Raw genomic sequence first — 19,992 nt, forward strand, 5'->3', positions numbered from 1 at the left:
GGGGCCGAATTTCTGCCGGATCAGGTGTCGTTTGAGGGGACACCTGATTAACTTCTCTGATCTGATGGATTTCTGGCCTGTCTGAAATCTTAGTCGGCTGTCGGATTTGTCAGAAGATCTGTTACAAACTGCAGGGAGCTTGTTTTAATGTTATCGGAGTAGAATTCTACATGTTGTGGATAAACCGTCTTGAGACTGCTCACAGACTCTGCATCTGCAGCTCAATATTTTTCTTCTTACTTCATGCTCATAGTAAAACTGCACAAAGTAATGCTGCCTTTCTCTCTTTTTAGTAAACACAGAGTACTCAACCATAAACTTGACTGAAAATGTCACTGGACAAGACTCACCAGGCGTTTTGTGATTATGTTTAGGGATCGCAGCCACATCGCGGCCTGTCAATTGATCCGAACAGTGTGAGCAGAGAAGTTGCAGCTTGTGACAGATTAAAATGTGTGCAACATGAAGAGTGTCTGCTCAGCTTTAGACAGATTCAATGCAAATGACCGTAACAGGCCGAACAACTATCCAATACAACCAGCAATGCCTAAAACGACAGTAAGGCGGATGGAGAAAATCAAATATCACAATATCTTTGATCTAATATCTCGATATGGCGACAATATTGTAGGGTTGACTATTGGTGCTTTCACAAAATATTAGCACAATGAGATTTTTGATGAATCGTCATTAGTAATGTGGATATAATCACTAAGTGAGTATAAGTAGAATAGCCGGGATAGTCTGGTGAGTTCAGACGATTACATCACTTTACTGTGGTGCAGCCTTTGAAATCAGGAAAAGACAACACTTCCGATATTATGATATTCAAAATCAAAACCATATCCAGTCCCATATGATATTGACATTGTCAAGCCCTACATTAATGCCTTAAACAAGTATTGCTTTCCCTCATGCAGTCTCTTACAATAGACCTTCTTTACAAGACTCAAGCTATAGATAATTTTCATAATAATACATTAGGAGATGCTATAACATTAATACAAAGTTTAAAGCAACCTGTGTAATAACCTGCTTCACTTATACAGGTGTTACTAACATTAATGATGGCTCCATTATATATTCCAGTGTCATGACAATGAGCCCGCATGCACAACACCAAGACCCTGAAACTGAAGCAGCTAAATATATTCGCCCATTGTTAATTTTATCATTTACACCTGTGCTCTTCCTACCGTGACATGTCAAAGTGTTTTCCACGAAAAAGCAAACATTTTTCTACATTCAAATGAAAATAGATAAATGAACTGCCCCATGCAATAACTAGAAGAGACATTCACATCTGTCTTTTGTCCAAGAGGTACTGAGTAAAAAAAAAAAAAAAAAAAAAAAAGGTATGTTCAGGTTCATGCAAAGCACCAACTTAAGGTTAAAAAGAAGATGAACTGGATCTGCAAGAATCACAAATATCCACAAAATGCATCAGAGGAGAAGAAAGAGAAAAGGAGTGGGACAGAAGCTGGTCATTCTGTTCAGCATCTGCAACATCAGCATTTATGCTACTGCATCAAACCACAACAATGAATTTCAACGTGAGGACAACCCTCTGATTGTGCGTCTACATGTATCAAACTGACTTAAAGCTTGTGTTTCTGAGCATCAATCAGCAGATTTGGCACTGCAATGATTATGACACCTTGAATCGCCTTTGAACACTCACACTGAGAATGAAAAGCATTTCAAACGTAAGAGGCCATTACTTTAATGCTGCTGTTGCGCACACACACACATACTGTAGGTGGCCAGCACAGTCACCCTTTGCACTGCAGCAAAAAAGCCACCAGTAATTTTCTACACTTCCACTTGTTTTAATTGACAGGTTGATCTATGTGTTAAAGTGAACATGGGTACCAAGTTGAATGTTCTACTTCAATTCAGGAATAATGAAACATTACTTTTGTATTGACTCGCATACAAAAAGCATGACATAATAGCCTGGCATCACGTTATCATTGATTGACCATAGATAAAATCTGCATCTAGACACAACTGAATGGACCTACAAGGAGAGCAACATATGATGGTGCGCTGAGCGATAGAAAAATGTAAACAGACTGCAACGTGCAAAACTAAGTTGTGATAGTGTGACATCAAAGTGTCTATGAACGAGTGCTGCCGGTTTGACCCTCAGAATTTAAAAATAGTACTTTAACAAAAGTTCCACATCAGCTGTGGCCATCTTGGTTGTTGACGTCACCACATATTTTACATTAAGCACAAAGTAGAGCTGGGCGACGTGGAGAAAATCAAATGTCAAGGTATTCTTGACCGAATGACTCAATATCAATGTTGTGTTGCTTTCACAAAATATTCACACAATGCAATTTTTTGATTAATAATAATCAGTTATGTGAATATAGTGCCTAAAAACAGTGTGGTAAGCTCAGACAATTACATCACTTTACTGTAATGTAGCCTTGAAAACCAGAAAAAACAATTACGATGATATAGAAAATCTAAGACCACAACTACTCTCATATCACGATATCGATACAATATCGATATACTGGCCAGCCCTATGTGAAGGCTCTGTAAGCTGTTGGTCACAGTATCAAACCTGCCCCCATACTGGAGTAATAGTTGTGATTGGCCCAACCAGGGCCTGTTCAGCTGAAAATCTTTTTGAATAAGAGAGGGACCAGACGTACCTGCTGGAGCAAACAAAACATGACCTTGCAGATTTGTCTAATTCTCATGTTATTGAAATATTACACATTTCCACCTTTAAGGATCGTGTCATCTTTGAGTTTAAGTAGTGTAATAGTGCAAATTAATGTAAACGTTCAATATCTAGAAGAGGATGTACTCAATTTTCAGCTACACTGTCTCATTGCTGCAGTGCTTTTCTTTTTTATTTAAAGCATGTTTGACAAGATTGTCATCTGAGTTTATATCATTTTCATGGATGAAGAATCAGCAGAGCAGCTATCAAATCAAATCACTATCCATGGCTGGGACTCGTCGACATTATAGAACAAGTTTGGAATCTCTAGATTGAACAGTCAAACATAATACATTTTGTTATGGGGGGGAAAAAAAATATATAAACGCAGTCTTAAAATTCTGAGGAAGAAGAGGCAGAGGGAGGCAATGATATCAGTTTCCAGAGTGAGTGATTTCAGAAAGCTTCTCAAACAAAATCATATTGAACTCTTTCCCTGTCCAATGGGAAAACACGATTCCCCCCAGTACCTGCACAAGAAAAGCCGAGAACACTACTTCAACCTTCTAACAACAAGTTAACTTCTGCAGCCTTTTGACATTTTCTCAACACCACAGGTGTAAATACACCATCTTCCTCTCATCTCAGCTGTCTCCTGTGCTACATTCAGACTCTGTTTTCATCTCACACTTCAAGCAGCGTTCATGGTATTGTGGGGTTTCAGGTTTATTTCTAATTCAGCAGTTTGCAGAGAAAAGGCTGTGTAGTTAGAGCTGAAGTGAAGCTTTCTAGATGGCTGGGAGGATTTACCTGTACTCGTGACTGTCCTGGAATCTCGCGCTGTTGGCAACACGCTGTGGTGCCGTCTCCATTAGGAGCTTCTGAGTGAGCCGGTTGCTCGGCACGGGGTCACACTCGGGTTGCTCCTCTGGCTCCTGGTCACATCTCCACTCCTCATCTTCGTTTAGAGTTGGTAAATAACCCGATAGCCCTTTTCCATTCCCAGAAACAGAGCTCTGATCGCTGTACAGCTTGGGACTCTCTCCTCCTGTCCGCGTATATTCCAAATATATGTCAGATTTAAGAAATAAGGGATATGTGTTTTCCTCCATCATCGTCTGTATCTCAGTCTGAGCCTGGTCGAACATTGCAGGATCAATGTGAAGCTTCATGACGCAGTCTTTGATGAAGGACTTAGTGGCTGGTTTAATCTGTCGGGAAACAATCCCGTTGTTGTCCAGGATGTATTTCTTATAGATGGCTTTCGCCAGTTTGACCTTCTTCTCCTCGTTACCCTCATTAGCTTCGAGTTTGCGGAAGCCACTGCATGCAAACCAGAAGTCCAACATATCCGCACACTCCTCCTGCTTGAGGAACGTCCTAAACAGATGGATGCCATCTTGGTCATCCAAGAGAGAGTGAAGAGATTCGGCCCACTTTAAGTAAGGCGGTGTAGGGGAAGCGCTTCCCTCCGGCTCGTAGCCCAGGTCCAAGTCAGGTCGCCTGGGCGTCGCCACGGACGCCTCGCATTTGAGGCTCTCGTTCTTCGCGGAGAAGCCAAGGCTGCCGTACTGGCGTCCATCACTGCAAACCAGCTCGCCTTCTTCCCCTGGAACTGGAGGTCTAGGAGCATCCTCAGTGAAGCTGCCGCCCAGGTCTGCTAAGTAGTCCCTTTTGTCGCTTATGCTCATAGTCCCAGCATCCATAAACCACGTCCCCGTAGAGCCCACACTGCACAACTATTAGATCCAGACCTCTACTTATGCCACTGCAAAAAAACTCCTGCAAGGAGGAAAAATATAGAATGAGACGCAGCTTTATCACATCACTGAAAGGTGGAGTAGCGCTACCTTGACAAGGCACTACTATAGGAAGATAGTTTAATACTTATACTCAGATTAAAAGGTAAAATCAAACTGAAGAAATGCATTAATTACAATAATTGATTTACAGTATCAGTGTATCAGAGAAAAGGTTGATATGTGCCATAATCGCCATACGCCTGATGAGAAGAGGACTAGTACCTCCTTAGGGACTTTTGTACTTTTTTGCATTTTTATCAGATTTTCATGACAAACTCATCATGTTGCCAGTTTCCACATAAACATTTAAATTCATGCAAATTCTGCAGAAATCCAGAGGATCTCAAATGTGAGGCAAGCGACTGAAATGCTCTAAAACTAGAGAACAGCTACTGGTTTACCTTTGAATGCAGCTTGAATACACTGAAACAATCTTTGGCAACTACCATACAGTCAACTTACATTTGAATTATCGAATAACAAGAATAACAATAGAAATTGGTGATGAAATCAACTTTAAAAGCAATAATACATGTACACACTGAAAAAGAATTTCACGCTCCTGATCTGTGACCGCATATTCTGCATAACATCTGCAAACCTAAGCAGAATCTGGAGTCATTGGCTTATCATGTGGTTTTGATAGTCTATAATGTGATTTTGATAGTCTATAATTGTGCCTACTGAGTCACAGTCAGAGTTATGTGGGAGTGTTGTGGTAATCCAAGCCAAGAGTCATGGCTTCAGAGCTGTCTGGCCCTGGAGGCACTGGTATGAATATGGCGTAGTGTTAATGTAGTTTGCAGTAATAATATCCTCTGATTTATATGCATAAGCATATCATTACTTTACACTGCTACTCCAGTTACATCCAAATTAGTATGAGTGTATCACCACAATGATATATTCACTTAAGGCTTACAGTATGAACTCCGTAGTGAAGCAGTCTCTCTACTATATGATACTTTATTGATCCATGTATCATATTCTCTCATTTCATGCCCCTGCTATCATAATGCAGGATCAGCTGCAGAGAGAACGATTCTAGGGATTGAATGTCTCGTTCAAGGACATGTCCTGCTCCTAAAGCATTGTCCCTGAGCTTTCTTGCTGAGCAAAGACACAGTAGTAGAGAACATACAGCTCATGGTTAAGCTTCCCAGATACAGTTCCAGAAACCATTTTAGTGCCGATTCCCCAGTGCAGCCACAGCGTAGGAAAAAATATCCAATTTCCTCTGACTGTTTAAATGCACACATCCATGCAGCAGCCGATATTTCCTGACAGATGAGGCCAGGATGAAATCATGGTGACCGCTAATGTCTCTGACCAATCAAAATCCTCTTCATAGCCCCGTGCAGTTGTTAATGGTTTTGGGATTAAAAATATATCTTGAAGAAAAGTAGATTTAGAATTTTCAGAAGCGGCTGACAGCTGGGCTGTGATTTCAAAAGAAATATATTTTTTTTAATGGTTGCCATCATGTTCCCTTTAGGGCACACCCACTCTCTGTCTTTTCCAATACAGATACAAATCATTTTCCCTGATTGAACAAAGACAGCAAAGACAAAACTGGCAACAGTGCTTTTCTCCCTGCACAATCCTGAAGTGTGAGCAGCACGTGCACTGTGCACAAGGCCAGGTGTGCTGGACTCAAATGATAACCAGAGGAAAAATATTTGAATACAAGCACATTTCATTGATGGTGTATCAGTGCTAAGGAGGTGATGTGTTAAACTAGCAGTCATGTTGCTACCTGTGTGCGCTGATGCATCGGCACGAGAGATGTTCGCTCAGCGCATTGATATTGAAATTAGCGGTTCTGCGGTCACAGGTGTGCGGCTGCACAGGGATATGTAAAAAGGCGTGATTTCAGCCGCGTTCAGGAAATGTCCCCTCTTTTTCCTCTCAAACTGTATCCGCTTGTTCCTTTTGAAGTGAGCCTCTCATCACATTCATGTCTTGGCCTCTCCAGAATGAGCAGAACAGCAGCGGCGAGTGGGGGAGGGGAGCCAGAAACAAACTCCGTACACATACACACACATATACACACACACTCACATAGCCAGGCCTTTCAGCAGCCGACCGACAAGTGCACAACTTTGTCACACTATTCACCTATTAATATCCGCCCTGTCTCCGCTAACAGCTGCTAAACTAAACGAACAACAGGCCGACCGCAAACATTTCCCCTACCGTCAGAGGACACAGAGGGAATCCCACACCAATTTCCGAATAGATTTACAAGCAGCAAAGCGATGGCACATATCTCTCCCCGACTACCGCAATCCCAATCTCTGAGCTGTGGGGGGAGAAAAAAGTGACATATACTTAACCGGTGAAAATCTTCTTGCTGCTTTCGAGTGCATCGGGCGTTTGGACCAGCACCAGTCACCGCCAACAGTGTCATAGTTGCGAATTGCAAGACTTTAAAAATAACAAAGAAAACAGTCCGCTCTCCACCTCTCCATGACTGTCTCTCACTGTCTGTGCGGAGCTCAGGCTGCACGGCAGATGATGCACAGCGCCTCGCCCGTTCACTACACACATTACCAGTGTTTAGTTTGGCTACATGTGGTACACTCATGTTTTTTTGTCTCCCTCTCTCTCAAGGATTGCAATAAATATATTAAAAATGAGGTTGTGTTGCATTTTGGCTCAAAATCCACTGAAATATGGCTCAACATGAAAAACATTTGAATCAAAAATATAAAAGACTGTGGATCTTTTTGTATTAACCTAATTCAAACCTCTACTGAGGGAGGAAATCAATGCTTTCAACATATAAATCCCAATACCGTAGTAAACATTACATATAAACTTATTGTTTATATCATGGGTGTCAAACTCATTTTAGTCCAGGGGCCACATCCAGTGGGCCTGACTAGTAAAACCATTACACAATAACCTATAAATAACGACCCCTTCGATTTTTCCCTTTTTTTTAGTGTAAAGGAGTTTATTCCCTCAAGAATTAAAATAAATATATATAAAAAATGAGGTTGTAGCATTCCCTTTATTGCATTTTGGCTCAAAATCCTCTGAAATATGGCTCAACATGAAAAAACATTTGAATCAAAAATATAAAAGACTATGGCATACTGGCTGATCTTTTTGTTTTAACCTGATTCAAACCTCTACTGAGGGAGGAAATCAATGCTTTCAACATATTAATCTCAGCACCATAGTAAGCATTAAATATGGATCACAAGGAAGTATAAGTACAAGCATTCTCGTGCCTATATTTATATCAGGGGTGTCAAACTCATTTTAGTTCAGGGGCCACATACAACCCAGTTTGATCTCCAGTGAAACCATTGCATAATAACCTATAAATAACGACCTTTCAGATTTTTCCCTTTTTTTTTAGTGTAAAGGAATTTATTCTGAAAACGTTCATCTAGTTACAAAAGAAATGATAAACAGCCCGCCATATCCTACGAAAAATATGTGCAAATTCAACAACATGTCTTGGGTTTTCCACATTTAGTCAGTCGACCACTCGCTTTAATTACATGTGCATTTTTTTCATAATTTTCCTCTAAAGTGGAAGCTATTGAAGCAGCAGGTGAAGTAATCCCCTGCCTTACAAACCATTTACAATCTGAAATTCTGTCAGTGCCTTAGCAACAGGGTTGCACCCATATTGTTTTATGATTGAAGTCTGATACAGATTCTTTTGTACTGAAGCTGCTGGTTAATAATATTTTGCACATTGTTCAGTATCTTTAAATTGAGCACACTAAGGATTCATTGTTATCTCAGAGAGCTTTATTCTGGTCAGGGTGGCAGCATTTTACACTAAGTATCTACTCACTGCTTAAACCTGACACCTCACCGCCTTCGCAAGTGCACCAGTATGAGGTGTGGACCCTCTGGCAGCCCGGTTCTTGTGTGTTTGACATCCCTGGTATGCTGTATTTAAATGAAGATGTTTGTGCTAATGCAAATTACAATATTGATCATGTCAGATCTACAGCCCACATAAAATAAAGGTGTGGCCTACTGTAGCAATTTAAAATTCCATTTCCATACACTTGGTGGACATGCAGGACACTGTTGATGCAGCAGAGGCAGAGTTGTCCTGATTTTTAAATCCCTAGTATGGGTCAGGCTCCAAAAATGCTGGGTCCCACTTTTCCCATGATGCAACTCAATTGCTCCTTTCTTTAGATAAACACATGACATCATCAGTGGCTTCCTGCACAGCCACAGAAAACACTGAAAAACTTGTTACAGGCTAGATAGTACTCATTGTGACCGGTTGACACTTAAAGGGACAGTTCACCCCAGGTCAAAAATACATATTTTTCATCTTACTCTGACCTGGTTTTCCATGTCTAGATACGACATGCGAGGTACCCTCGGTGCGTTGGTTTTTGATTTTCTAGGATGGCTTGTCAAGTTCTGCCTGTTACATGCACTGTCTTCTTTCAAAATACACTTAAGTTTTCACAGGAAATTTACCTTTACATACAGTCTCTTTCAAAATAAACACACATCGTCTGTACAACTCCGCCAATATATATATTTTTTCCTTCAACAACTAAAACACATTGTTGGGTTTAGGAAAAAAGAACAGTGTTTGGTTTTATATTCTTACAGTATGTGAACACTCTCCTGGATGAAAATGAGGACCCATCCATCACCCCTCCTTCTCACCCCATTTGGATTTTAGCCACCTTAACTTTCATTCTTGTCCTGCTGTGTTTCTCCCTGACGTCGCCAACCGTTGTTAAACTATAACAACGACCAACTGTGTATCAAAGGATGACTTTGTTCGTCAGTGTCTGATGCCTAAAATCACTGCCCAAGTGCTGGATTTCGATGATTTCGGAGTGAGACTGGGTTGGATACTGCTAGCTCACCTGTGCTAACTAATGGTACAGCTCAGCCAAATAGGACACTTTTAATGTTTATATCTCATGCTGTCATGAGTAAAAGCCTCTCATCTACGAGCAGATGCTTACTTCCCTCTGCACAGTGATATGGTTGGTGGTTGTAGTTCTAGTTCGGTAGAAAGAAAATAGCTGCTACATAAAAACTGCTCACACCAAGGTCTGTGGTCAACCAATGATTTCTGGAAGGGGACATTGTTGTTATGTTTTTCAAATGTATTTTTTGACACTTTAGCACCAACAGCCAACTGTCAACTACAGCTTATATCTCCAAGACTTAGCATCTCACACCAAAACACTTTAGATCAATAAATAGCACAACAGGTAAGAGGGAAAATGTGTATTATTGATTTGGTGTTAACTGTCCCTTTAATGCATAAAACCAGTTAAGTGCCCCTTTAAAGGTCCTATCTATCATGGCTCACAGTGCAATGTTTAGGGCCCCATAAGATATATAAGACACACAATTGCTATTTGAGTGTTGCAAATGCAATGTGGTTTTAAAGTGGAAAGTGTGTGTTTGCAGATTTTCATTCCAACCGGAGACTGCACAAGATGACTTCACTGATTGGGTTACAGTTGAATTAGCTTACCGTAGCACATGTTTCACCTTTCCTGTTAGGTGGTGCATTCACACAGCCTTTGTCATGAATTTTACTACCAGGAAGTCCCAGAACAGCTGACCAAGTCATAAATACCAGCCGTAAACTTACTGAAACACCATGATAGCTGTGCTTATGAGTTATATTTTACTTCAGCACATAATGGACAACTAGCCACAAATGTAACTCCCTGTCTCTGTCACCACATGCACAGTGACACTGTGATTTACAACATTTGCGTGCTTTCAACAACATTCAAACAGGGAAATTCAAGTCTGCTGTTCAATATAGAAAAATTACAGTGATGTGACCACTCAACACAAACAGTTGGGAAGAACTTAATGTAACAATCATTTTCAATAGCTTGCAACCTTCCTCTGTTTGAATGATCCTAGCTACTAATGTTGCCCAAAGTTTTGCAGCAGCCTTGAAGATGCATTTGTTAATTTCTGGTGTGTTTAATGCATCTATAATGAAAACCAAACTAAGCACTGATGTACAACTTCTGTATAAACACTGCAGTGTTATAAACACCCGGCAACATGCCACTTTGCACCATTAGATGAAATTTAAATCTTTATTTTGACTGTTCTGGCTGAGAGTATGTCACACAGCTGGTGAGCAGAACTACAAATATGGGCCTTTATATGTTGTAAGAACTGGTGCTGAAGCTTTGAAACAGACATCCAATGCAACAATGTTAGAAACACTTGATCATGTCATTACTTTCTGACTTCACAGTACAAAGACTAAAACGATAGACTAAATGCAGCAATAAAGGCTGTTGACAGTTTCAGAGCTCTCATTCATGGCAATCATTTTGTCACATGGTTTTACTGAGTCTAAGATGAAAGGCAGATGGGACACACCATAAAAACATAAACACATTTGATTATGTAATTATGTCAAACCATTTGGGAGCACAAGAAAGAGCAGGACTGTATATTTCACTGCCTGTCTCATCGTATCACCTCAATTGCCTGCTCAAACCTAGAAACCTGTTAAAGTGTGCAGTGTATGCAGTGTGTACAATATGTCTGCCAGCAAGATAAACCATGAATAAGACCCAACACACTGCAGCTTCCTCGAGGCAAAATTGATTTTGGGTGGCAACAATTTAAATATCCTGATACTCTCATATTTTATAGGATCAATTATTTTCTCCAACCATCTTCTGTATTTCAATGATTACTGTCATTTTCAACAGCAGTTCAATGTGTCCATGTCAAAGGATTTCTTCACTCAAAAACCTCAACATGTTTCAGAAAGTCAGATTGAAGACGTGCTGGCCCCTCCAAAACATGACATGAAGACTAAAGAGAAATGCTGATTTACATGCAAATCAACATGTTTTACCTTGAGTTCAATCGTCTTCTTCACACATCCTCCAGCAGTACATCCATTCACTGAGGATTCCATTGCACCATTGTTAAACACATCGGGCTGCAGTAATGGGAACATCTCTCTCATTACCACGACATGAGAAGGCCCGGCCAAAGCAGAATGTCGCCATAGTAGTTTGTCTTTGCCATCCATTTGTTTCTGAAGAAGAAGAAGAAGAAGAAGAAGAAGAAGAAGAATATTTGTTAAGTCAACTATATATACAGGAAAAGGAAAGAATATGTATGTTGTAACTACTGTATGATTTTATTTCTGCAGTGTTAAAGACATTTCTTACCAATATTGATTTACACAATATATACTCATCTACTCTAATTTCCTAACAAGTCTGCTTTATAGTTTACCTTTGATGCCATAAACTGACTGAACTCTACTGAGACAGAGTTTTCCCAACAGGAGCTTTCTGAAAATAATGATTTACTCTTTTACGATAGCATGTGACACTGTTGCTGTTAAAAACACACACAAATCTAGATGGAATCAAACCTGGAACAACATCCAGGATGATTTAATTGCATGAGAGTAAATTTTCTGTTTGACAACAAAGAGGGCGTACCGATGGAGATAAAATATACTGCCTAATACCACTGTTCTTAATGTAACATCTGGGGACAAATAATACATGAAGTCCCACTGTTCACAGTTTAGAGCTTTGAGATTGGACGCATCATGAATATTTTTCACCCACCCTACTTTGCCTTACTCTGCCTCTGATTGGCTTACCCTGAGAGTCTTACCCTAATTCTTACCAATGCCACTGTTCTTGCCTAGACCTAATTAACACAACCAATGAAGACAACAAGTACTAGGCCATCTGAGAGAGAGAGTAGGGTGGGTCATGTCTTTGTCAAACTTAAATGTGCTATATACAACACTCACAGTCTAGGGTTGCATTGCCTGCATTTGGTGGCTGAGCTGCTAAGGGTGCTAACAGCACTAACAATGGTAACAGCGCTGACAGAGCTTACAGTGTTAACTTGGGGTGGGAGTTAATGCTGTGTTGGTGATTATCTTGCCAGTTGGACATGAAGGAAGAGACTCACATGTCGGGTCAGACGGTGGATAAGCCGCTGACAGTGCTAACAGTGCCAACAATGGTAACAGTGCTGACAGAGCTTACAGTGTTGACTTGGGGTGGGAGTTAATGCTGTGTTGGTGATAAGCTTGCCAATGGGGCATGAAGGAAGAGACTCACAGGTCGGCTCAGATGGTGGATAAGCCGCTAACAGTGCTAATAGCACTAACAATGACAATGGTGCTGACAGAGCTTACAGTGTTAACTTGGGGTGGGAGTTAATGCTTTCACAATGTGGCTGTCCAGCCACCTTGGGACAGCAGTGCAGTGTGTTGGTGATCAGCTTGCCAGTGGGACATGAAGGAAGAGGCTCACATGTCAGCTCAGGAGGTGGATAAGACGCTGACAGTGCTAACAGCGCTAACAATGGTAACAGTGCAGACAGAGCTTACAGTGTTAACTTGGAGTGGGAGTTAATGCTTTCACAATGTTGCCGTTGCGCCACTGTGGAACGGCAGTGTAGAGCGTTGGTGATGAGCTAGTCAGTGGGACATGAAGAAAGAGACGCACATGAACTAACATGCACATGTTGGTAGTGGCCCAGCTACCAAAACATAGAACAGAAAAGCTCAGATTACAACACACACAGTACAGAGGGAGCGTGACTTCACTCTCTTCTCAGGACGTCATTTCTCTACTATATATTTACATAGCAAAAAGAGTCTTTAATGTGATATAGCTTATTAAAGAGCAGGAGGAAGTTCATGTTTACACAGCACCCTCTTGTTTTTTTAAACACCAAAATGGTGGTCAGAACCTGGCATGATCAAATGGACGGCAGTTCTGATGAGGAGAAATAAGAGGAAGGAACACATGAATGAGCAGGCGGCTGGTGTGAGCCACAAAGCGCCTTGACACTGGCCCCTCACCAGTGGCTACAGTTTCTCAGTTAATCAAAAGAGGAAGGACATGAAAACGACAACACAAACTATAAACACAGCCTTAAAACGGATGAAGCTGTGATGACCAGTTAAAAGCAGTGTTTGATACTGATTGACTTCTCACACTCAAAGATTCAAGGTTACATCACTAATGATATACTCATGTAAAGGAGGAAAATATCTATATACATGGGGTTGTGTGTAATTCCATTTCAAAGTACTCTATACCCACTCATATGTCATCTTTTATCTATTATAGTGCTTTTTTCTGTGGCCTCCTGGGCATCTAATGGACTTCTATTTACAAACTGCAGCCACTTCTTTGTTTTGTGTCAAAACTGAACCAAACTTACCAACACAGTTTACTTTTTTGTCTATTTCTACAGATAACTTTCTGGGCATTTGGGCTTTTTTCATCATTAACCATGGAGGAAATGCTGCTCATACCAGTCCCTGGTCATGTGAAACCAATTATACTGTATTTTGGATCCTGATCCAGACTTACACAGACAATAACAGCTTTGACAGTGCAATAATCCCAACGCAGTCGCCAGAATACATGTTAGCATTGTGCGTTTCTGCAAACCACAGACAGATAAGTTACATTTGTACATTTCATATGTAGCAGATATGTTGAAACTTTATTTTCAATGTGGTCAATGTGTGGTTAGGTTTAGGCACAAAAAAACATTGGTTAGGGTTAAGAAAAGAGTAGAAAAGATACCTGGTTATGGTGCAACAAACATGGCTGGAAATGTCCCAACATGTTGTATGTGTATATATATATATATATATATATATATATGTATGTTGCTCACTGCTGCTTGGCTTGGCTGCTGTCTGGCCTAGGTGTAACGCCATCAACCATTCCCTACTTCCTCTACGAAAAAAACTAAACTCAGGTCATATACAGTATATGTAATTTAATTTATGTCAGTTTAGAAATGTTGATATGATACGAATGTAGCATATCCATGGTTTGCAGAAACGTGCAATGCTATCATTTAATTCTGGCGACTGGGCTGATAATCTATTCTTTAAAGCTTTATTTGCTCTACAAAAACTACAGAAAAACATAATGGATCCAACCTCTCACAGTTTTCATAATTTTACCCGTCACCATATCAAATGATAATGCATTCTGATATCTATTGGCATCCTATTCTAAAACTACCTTCACAAACATTTTTACAGTAAACTACAGTAATGAAAGATTTCAGCAACACAGAGGTCACGTGACCAGAAGGTCTGTAAATTGAATCCCTCGAACAGCCAGAAACAGCCGGGTGCTGAGGGTGAATGAAAAATACTTATCCATTCCTCAGCAACTACAAACAAGAAGCCCTTAAGCAAGTGGCCCAGTGGAGCTGCTCGGCAGACACAGGAACAATAGAAGACGTCTCTGTGTTCAGCTCTGAGGTGTGACTGTATGAACCAGACCCGCTGATTTATGAAATCAGGCTCAGCTTATGTAAAAGTAGCATTTTGTGTCAGAACTGTAGGAGAATTGCAGTTCAATGGGAGTTATTGAGAGTTATTTGCTAGTTCTTTATATGTTCACTGATCAGTGATATTTATTTCTGCTAACAGAAAAATGCTAATTCTGTAGCTTGTCCAAAAAGTTATAATAATCATGGCTCCTACAAAGATGTGTGAATAATTTCAGTTTCTTTTTAGGGATTAAACTGATGCTTTAAAATATTTTTTGAATTCTCAAACATCCTGCTGCAGTTAAGTGTTACTAGAGGACAACTTCATGTTTCCCAATTCAGTCCTTTCACTCGTCTTTTGTTCCACCTGTCAGTGTGGATTTAGACTCCCTAGTAGGCCTTGGCTGAAATAGGCTTATCTCTGCTGAAGACCCTCTGATGAACAAAAGCCCATTAAGACGTGTAAATGAATGCTCCCATTCTGTGTGCACACAATAAAGATTTCTATTTTCCAAATTCTTCAAAGAATTCAATATAAGTTAAGGGGGACAAAAGGAACAACAAACAAGACAAGGTATCTTTCAAAGCCCTCTAAACAAAACCTATACAACACACACAGACTAAATAAAGACACTTGGAACCGTTGATATGATTAACCAAGTTATTACAGATAACTTTAATAAAAATGTATCCGGCATATTAAAGTTATTCAGTATCTGTTTCAAGTTCTGAAATGAGAGAGTAATATCAGAAGACTGTCAGAAAATGTATTCTGGAGTCCTGCTGATGTCCTTTGTCCTGGCTGAATATATCATGACTAACAAGCCTTGGAGTGGATTAGGCACAGAGGATTGAGCAATTTTCAGACTTGAGTTTATTTTGCTGGATATTATAGCTCACACAGCAGCACATTCCCACAAGAAGGGAACAATCTTATTAAAAGGCCCATATTTCCTATGGTGATATAAGACCAAAGACATACATCCGTAACCATGTACCAAATGGCGAAAGTACACTGTCAGACATCTGCTGGCTTGAAAAAAAATTCAAATTAATCGAAGCGTTCAGTCTATCGAGGTCTTCAGTAGTGGTCATGGGATGCACATTCACTGGTCAAATCAAATGATGTGCTTCGGTTTTGATGAGAGGGAGGACAGAACAAAACCAGTATGGCACTGACATGAAAAACGATAACAGACATAAGAGAACGATAAACAACACAATGGAAAGTTACTGCTAAACGTAGTTTTCATCCTCAGAGATTCAAAAGCAGTTATCATACCTGCTGGTTTACCTTACTGTGTGGTTCCTGGTTTTGTTGTGTTGAATCGCAGACTACTCCCACCGCTTTTCTATGGATCGAGTATAGTCCTTCGTAGTCTGCAGTAAAGGCTGCCGCCATCTTTAATCACAACAGAGTCCATCTGTCGATGGTTCTTCCCTTTCTACCCTCTCTTTCTCTGTTCCAGTCTCTCTGTTCCAGCCCTCTCTGTTTGTTGTGGGGGGTTCTTATTTTCCATCCAACATCAAACCACCATATCGACAGGCTCATGGGCCGCCCAGTAGGGGGGCAGCATGAACATGCTGCATTGGCTGTTGTCCTTTTCCAAGCCGCAGATTAACTGACCACATTTATTTTTTCTCAGAAGGATACAGATAGCCTGCAAAAAATTATTTCAGCTCTCAGGCCTTTGATTTCAACAAGCCTGGCCTCAAAGCTCCTCCATGATTGTCCCTGAACGCATCTTTTCCTCAGATGTTCTGATTGATGGGATTTGGAGCTCTCTTTGATTGAGGCCACATCTGTATAACTACTTTAAAATTTGTGTATTCATTTACAACAGAGTCTAAGGGTTTTGACATTTTTTTCCATCTCCACCTTATCCATCACATGTAACGTAAAAATGAGAGCACCCTTTAAAAGCAAAGCTCGGCTGGAATTCTTTGATCTCACCAACTGAAACTAAATGTGACCTGAGCAGCCTCAGACTACATTCATAAGTGTAAGCAGACTGTCTGTCTGCAGTCATCCAGCTGATGCATTTCATTTAAAGTGACACTTCCTTTTTGTTCCTCCTGGTCCCTTTTTGCATTCAAAGCCTGGATGCAAAGGCGTATCTTGTTTACTGTCACTGTTTTGTTCCGCCAAACTCTTTCAATGAACAATAAGAGGAGTTGAATTTCAAAATGGTAGATGCTCTCACCTTCCTCTCCTGCTGTGTGGCTCGTCGGATCTTGTTTCTGTGGTCCGCCATGACTGGGCGCAGTCCCCTGCCTGCCACTCTGCAATACTTTCTCTTACTCATGAACCTATTTCTGATTCTTACTAGTGTGTTGCTGAAAGATGAGCATCTTTACTTTATATTGCAGCTTCAGCCGTGCGACCCTATTGGAGGAAACAAGGACCAGATGATTGTCTGCACAATCGTATTGTAGCTATGGTAACAGACCCAACAGGCATGAGTGATGTGCACCTAATTGCTCCGTACACATTAAGCAGCAGCAAAAACAGAAGAACATAAATTAGCAGTGTTGTGTCAAATCATATCAGTTTCTTAGACATTACACATTTTAGCCCCAAAGGCTTTTCAACGAACTGCATCACAGCGTCATATTTTATTAAAACTTACATCTATCTGCTGTATGAAGTTGTGAAACAGCCTAGCGAACGAGGAGACGAATGCAAAGAAAGCGGGAGAAAGATGGATGAAAAGACATTTTAGAGAGAGGGGGAGAGATGATATTGCCTTTGTTATGTAGCTTCATCAGCTGCTTACCTTTCAACTGGATTTCACACTTGCACGTCTGCGTGTAGCCAGGGTCAGATCCAGCACAGCCTTCCCACAATGACCAATTTTCTCCTCACACTGCACCAGCTAAGAGCCGCTGTGTCGGCTGCCACTTGCATTTGTCTGGATTATGATGCATTTAAACACATTTTATTTTCAGATTTTTGCTTGTCAACGCTCTGTACAAACATGCAGGGTAATGTCAAAAATAATATTTTGGACAAAACAAGCTGTAAAAGACTAGCAGGAGTGAGATTGTAGGATAAGGACACAGCAAGATGCCAAGGAATGAACTCTTCAAAACTTCTTATAACTTCAATGGGCCGAAAAACCCAAGGATGCCTGAACATTGCAAGTTGTAGGCTAGGTTATCGGAGCAAATACTTTTAAGTAAGTTTATCCCCTTTTTTTCTTTCAGTTAAATCCTTGACTTTAGCTAAGCTCTTGGGCTAATCCTGCGAACAGAAATTTGGCTACAAAGTTCTGCAGCATGGCAGCAAAACTTTCCAGTCTATTTAAATAAATAATGGCGCATCAGTAGGAATACAATGGAGTTGCTCTTGTGCTACAGGGTGGATGGTCCAAAAAATGGTTCAGCTTGTTTCAACACTAAAATTATTGACAAACAAAATCTCAAGATAAATCCTACTGTGAGCATTTTGTTACCATTAGCATTATCTTTCCCATCAACTACTTAGCACTTCCTTTTTTTTTTTTTTTAAAGTTGTATAGTCTCTTAACTTTGTAAAATAGTCTACCAACACAAGTTCTGCATTTGCTACAGTCATAGTTTGTATGCTTGTGTGGATTAAGAATGTTTAATAAAGTGATCTCATCCCTCCTTGTCAGATTTTGCCGGTTGGGCAGAAGCCCTGAGCATTACTAAAATGACGCCTGGCACATTCTTTTGCCCATCTTAATGCAGACTGGGTTGGCAGTGAGAAGGACGCAGTGGTTATTTTTAGGCAACAGAACTTATTGGTTATGGTTAGGAAAAGATCATGGTTGATATTACTCACATGTAGCGACTCACGAAAGGGGTCAGAGGTTAGGCTATAGTCAGGAAAAGATTGCGGATAACGCTAAAACACACCCGTCTTTGAGTAGCACAAACGTTGCAACCAATGTTGTTGTTTGGTCTCAAACACCAGTCTGCAAAGTCAAAGTCAGATGTTTATTGGACCCATCTGGCCCAAGCAGTGTATTTTGATGCTCTGGGAGTGAGATCAGACTGGTTAAAAGTAAGACCAAGTGAGGGGAAACTTTAATTATAACGTTGCTTAATACAGGACTAGCTATAAGTAGCCTCATTAACTTTAAAGGTATGCTAGGCAGGGCTGCTGTAAAAACTGAGAAAAACATCATCCCAGCTTTGTCCAGTTGGTATTTTGCCCCCCTATATTTGCGTTGTTTTACTGAGTCCGCGATTTTCATAGCTTCTTCTTGGGTGTGTGCTGTTTACAGTCTCGCACCTGGTCAACACCTTTTTTAAAGTCCCAACCCCACCTGTGTGCTGTTCCCACAAACGTCCAGAAAATAGCAAAATAAAAAGACAATAAAGAAAATACATCACATTCCTTAAGGAGGCTTCAGGATAAGAGAGTTACTCCGAAATGTTGATGGGAGGTTCCAGACTTAAAAGCAAATTCATAACTGATGACAGAGAGGAATTACTTGTTTTGTTAGGAGAAACCTGCATAATATACAGTACCTTTAAGGCTAACTAATCTGTATCAAAATGTGGAAACCACCATACAAAAGCACATACTCTTTAAAAAATATTGAAGGCATTTTAATGTCCGTACGTAATGTTAAAGATGAAGCTAATGCCAGCAGCTAATGTTAGGTTAGCATAGTACTGGACTGGAAACAGAGGGAAACAGCTAGCATGACTTTGTCCAAAGGTAACAAAGTCTGTTAACCTACAGCTCATAAATTAACATGTTGCATCTTGTCTATTTACGACATACAAAAACATGGTTTTACTGGAGCTTATGGGCCAAATTTCTTGAATCACTGTTGCCAAGCATTCAGCAGAAACTCCACTACTGGTCCCTTAGCTAAATTTATTTGTAAATTGAAATTAAAATAGTGAGATCTTTTCTTTCTGAGAGAAGATGGATAAAATTTTCATGTCTGTGTGTAACGTTAAATTTGAAGCTACTGCCAGCAGCTAATGTTAGGTTAGCATAGTGCTGGACAGGAAACAGAGAGAAACAGCTAGAGGGATTGGTCAAAGGGGAACAAAATCTGTTCACCTGCACATCTAAAGTACCCAAATTAAAATGTTGTATCTTTTCTATTTACCACATACAAAAATGTGATTTTACTGGGGCTATGGGCCGAATTTTTTGAATCAGAACCAGTTGGCAGACAACTAGCGGTAACAACCACTGGTCCCTTAGCTAAATTTATTTGAAAATCAAAAATA

General features: G+C 40.3%; 1 protein-coding gene across 4 annotated transcripts in view; it reads right to left on the reverse strand.

Annotated features, from left to right (window-relative positions):
• axin1 (axin 1) overlaps window positions 1-16,157 on the reverse strand; it is a 41,089-nt gene extending 24,932 nt beyond the window's left edge. For 3 of the 4 annotated variants that reach the window (XM_049561333.1, XM_049561334.1, XM_049561330.1), the window contains exons 1-2: window positions 6,822-6,983; window positions 3,494-4,465 (exon numbers count right to left, since the gene is read on the reverse strand). In XM_049561333.1, coding sequence (XP_049417290.1) covers window positions 3,494-4,389 — 896 coding nt within the window. In that variant the 5' untranslated portion in view covers window positions 4,390-4,465; window positions 6,822-6,983. Of the gene's footprint in view, window positions 1-3,493; window positions 4,466-6,821; window positions 6,984-11,341; window positions 11,528-16,066 lie in introns of those variants that run through there. The other variant, XM_049561332.1, reaches the window with a different exon arrangement.
• Between the last annotated feature and the right edge of the window lie 3,835 nt (window positions 16,158-19,992).

Source organism: Epinephelus fuscoguttatus, linkage group LG19 (genome assembly GCF_011397635.1).
Source record: "Epinephelus fuscoguttatus linkage group LG19, E.fuscoguttatus.final_Chr_v1".
In the NCBI taxonomy this organism is placed as follows: Eukaryota; Metazoa; Chordata; class Actinopteri; order Perciformes; family Serranidae; genus Epinephelus; species Epinephelus fuscoguttatus.